This window comes from Perca fluviatilis, chromosome 14 (genome assembly GCF_010015445.1).
Source record: "Perca fluviatilis chromosome 14, GENO_Pfluv_1.0, whole genome shotgun sequence".
NCBI lineage: Eukaryota > Metazoa > Chordata > Actinopteri > Perciformes > Percidae > Perca > Perca fluviatilis.
In genome coordinates, this window is record NC_053125.1 from 8,405,787 (window position 1) to 8,408,872 (window position 3,086).

The window sequence follows — 3,086 nt, forward strand, 5'->3', positions numbered from 1 at the left end:
CGGTCTCGTTACTACCGTTTACGTCGGCACCGGTTCCCTATTGGCACCGAGTTTCGGTACCCAACCCTAGTCACGACGGTGGTTAACAACTAGTTCAATCAACCCAGGGTTTCCCATCCAGCAGCACGCATTCACATAATAAAAGAGTGGTGTTTGCACAGCATGACCAATTACAAGAATCTATCAGAGCCGCATATTTTATATAAGAAGAGCAAATTATAATTCTACATAAATATGAAGAACACAGACACGGTTTTGCAGGCAAAACACAATACAGTCGCTGCTTCCTAAAACAGGAAGGAAAGCTGGCAAAAAAAATAGACAACGCTGTAAATGCGCAAATCACAACTCTTATCAATATCAGTTCCCCATCAGTCAGGCACTAGATCTGACCATAATTACACTTGTGCTTCAACTAACTAACTAACTAACTAACTAACTAACTAACTAACTAACTCTCTCTCTCTCTCTCTCTCCCTCCTTCTAAGAATGGTGATGCCATTATCAACCGAGTATTGATTGGTCGGTAGGCGGTGCTTTTAAACCAGTTGATCTCTGATCTCCAACTTAACCTGCTCCCGACCAGGATAGGTGTTCAGCGTAAGTTACCATGGCGATTGAACCCGGTAACAAGTGAGCCACCGTCGTGGTACAGAAAACCCTGGGTTGAACCTGAAGTTACCTTCTTAACGCCAAATCTTGCTTCGTAGTACACGCCTCTGATGTTTTCATCTGCCGCTGCAGCCAAGCGTAAACACTTTTTTGCAGTATTTCAACTTCTTTCAAGTTTCAACAAATGTTTTTTATGTAAATTGTAAAAAAGGAAATGGCTTCAATAGAGGAGGAGAATGGGTCAGAAATCTGTAAAGGCATGTTGGTGGTCATGAGGGTGTCTTAAATAATGTCTGTATATAACTGCAGGAGTCAATGATATGTTTAGTGAAAACTTTTATCTCATATTGGATCTGACAGATATAAACTGACAGAACTTAAATATGTGCAAAGGCATTGCATTGGCAGTTCGCTATGAGCGGCAAGATGAAAAGAAGACACCACGCCTCTCTAAACTCCTTTATAAGAGCTCAGCGGTACAAACTATCCTTGCAGTGACACGTTTAAAAACGCAGAATGAGGAACTTCACCTTTGTAACCGCTTTACTTCTCTGCAGCCTCAGTAAGTACTGATACTCGGTTATTCTCAGCACTGAGATATTGTTGTTGTTGTTGTAAGTGCTGCATTATACGCTCAGGGAGAACTCTCTTTCTGTCTCTGCTGTTTGTTTCAGGCTGGATCTCTGGCTCAGCTTCTGAGTCTCACACTGTGGAGGTCCAGTCTGGGGGAGACGTCACTCTGATGTGCTCCAACATTTCCAGCGTTATAACTACAACAGAATGGTTCAGAGTGATCAACAGAAACAAACCCAGCAGCATTTCCTCTATGTACGGGTCTGATGGAAAACCTTCGTTCTGGGATGGATTTGAAAATAGATTTGAGATGAGCTCCAACATCTCTACTGTCTTTCTTAAAATCAAGGAAGTGGATTTATCTGACTCTGGACTGTATTTCTGTAGAATTAACAGAGACGGACATACAGTCATCGCCGGTCTAACACATTTAAAAGTTCAAGGTAAGATTATAGATAAGCCTCAGAGATCTGTTTTTCTTATCATATTAACAGTTTATCTCACATTTATTGTCACAGTCTTATGAAAACAGCATAAAGACAAACAAGAAACCAATACATGTCAAATTATGTCATTTATATGTCTTAAAGGTGACGATGAATCTGATTTTGGAGAGGATTTAAATACTGAAAGTAAGGTTCTCTTTTTTCATTATGCGAGTTACCACAGAGTCATTTCAATCTTAACCATCTCTTTTAAAAACTGACTCTAATTCTGTCATTTTTCTTGTAGAGGAGTCTGATGGAATGACAAACGTCATGAGTGTGTTCCTGGGTTTTCTCACTGTTCTGACTGTTTTCCTCACTATAGTGGTCATTCTTCTGACTGTTAAAATCAGGAAACTTCAGACAGGTACAGTTGATCCATAATTTGATGCACATGATGGATAAATCCAAAGCAAAGTATATGGTCAGTAATAAACTAATGAAACTTTTGTCTTTTTTTCTATTGAGCTGTGAATGAAGAACAGCAGCCAGAAAGAAACAAGGTGAACCCAGCACTAACTTATATAAACTGTGTTATGGTTTTAAAGATGCTCAACCAGAAGATATCTTATCATGAGAGAGAACATGTAGCCTTCCTGCTGGTTAGAAAATGGTTATTTCAAAATATATACAACCACAGATGCAGCAATTTGAGTTCTGTTAATGAGCGTTTGTCATACAATGTGGCCTTGTTCTAAATGGTATTTGAACAACCTAGGTTTAATTTTCAGTTTGAGGTTTTTCATAGTTTTTATTTAAATTGTGCTACGCAGCTGCGATTCTATTAAAAATGTTTGTTCTTAGCTAAACTAAAACTGCTAAAAAAAAATGTTCCTTTGTGAAACTACCAACAAATCCACCAATTTCACAGATTGTTTGGCTAACTCAGCTACAGAGTGTGTGTGATTCAGTGTGTGACTCTGAATATTTATATTTATATTATATTATATTTGACAATGTGGCCTATGTCTAAATGGTGTTTGAGGAACCTCGGTTTCAATCATTAAACAGTTTTCGTATTTTTAATGTGTAACACAGCTGGGATTTTATTCAAAATCATGTTTATGGTTAGCTAAACTGGGGTTAACAATTATTAAATGTTAACGATTCCTTTGTGGAAAGACCAACAAATCCACAAATTTCACAGAATTTTTGCAAACTCAGCTACAGTGTGTGTGACTCTGAATACTCTGATTTACAGGATCTGGGCTCAGATGAACTGAACTACGCAGCTCTAAATGTCCAGGCAAAACCCAAAAGAAGCAGCAGGCCTGCATCAGAGAGAGAGCTGGAGCCACATGTTGTGTATGCTGCAACCAGATAGACTCAGGAAACATCTGTAACTGCAGCTCAGACTGGAACTGATGCTTCATTAGGCTATGTTCATCTTCTGTTGTGTTTTTGTGTGTGGGTGGC

At 38.9% G+C, this 3,086-nt stretch overlaps 1 protein-coding gene across 1 annotated transcript; it reads left to right on the forward strand.

Annotated features, from left to right (window-relative positions):
- Nucleotides 1-1,120: 1,120 nt before the first annotated feature.
- LOC120572377 lies at nt 1,121-3,086 on the forward strand. The gene is made up of 6 exons (XM_039821675.1): nt 1,121-1,174; nt 1,287-1,628; nt 1,776-1,817; nt 1,918-2,037; nt 2,139-2,173; nt 2,872-3,086. Exons 1-6 carry the CDS (start codon nt 1,129-1,131, stop codon nt 2,992-2,994), a joined length of 708 nt encoding a protein of 235 aa, XP_039677609.1. The 5' UTR covers nt 1,121-1,128; the 3' UTR covers nt 2,995-3,086.

Excerpts from the sequence above, each read along its gene's own strand:
- LOC120572377 (XM_039821675.1), top strand. The coding sequence starts at position 1,129 with ATGAGGAACTTCACCTTTGTAACCGCTTTACTTCTCTGCAGCCTCA. Across the intron at positions 1,175-1,286 it reads TTTACTTCTCTGCAGCCTCA|GCTGGATCTCTGGCTCAGCT; the intron begins GTAAGTACTGAT and ends TGTTTGTTTCAG. Across the intron at positions 2,174-2,871 it reads AGCAGCCAGAAAGAAACAAG|GATCTGGGCTCAGATGAACT; the intron begins GTGAACCCAGCA and ends TCTGATTTACAG.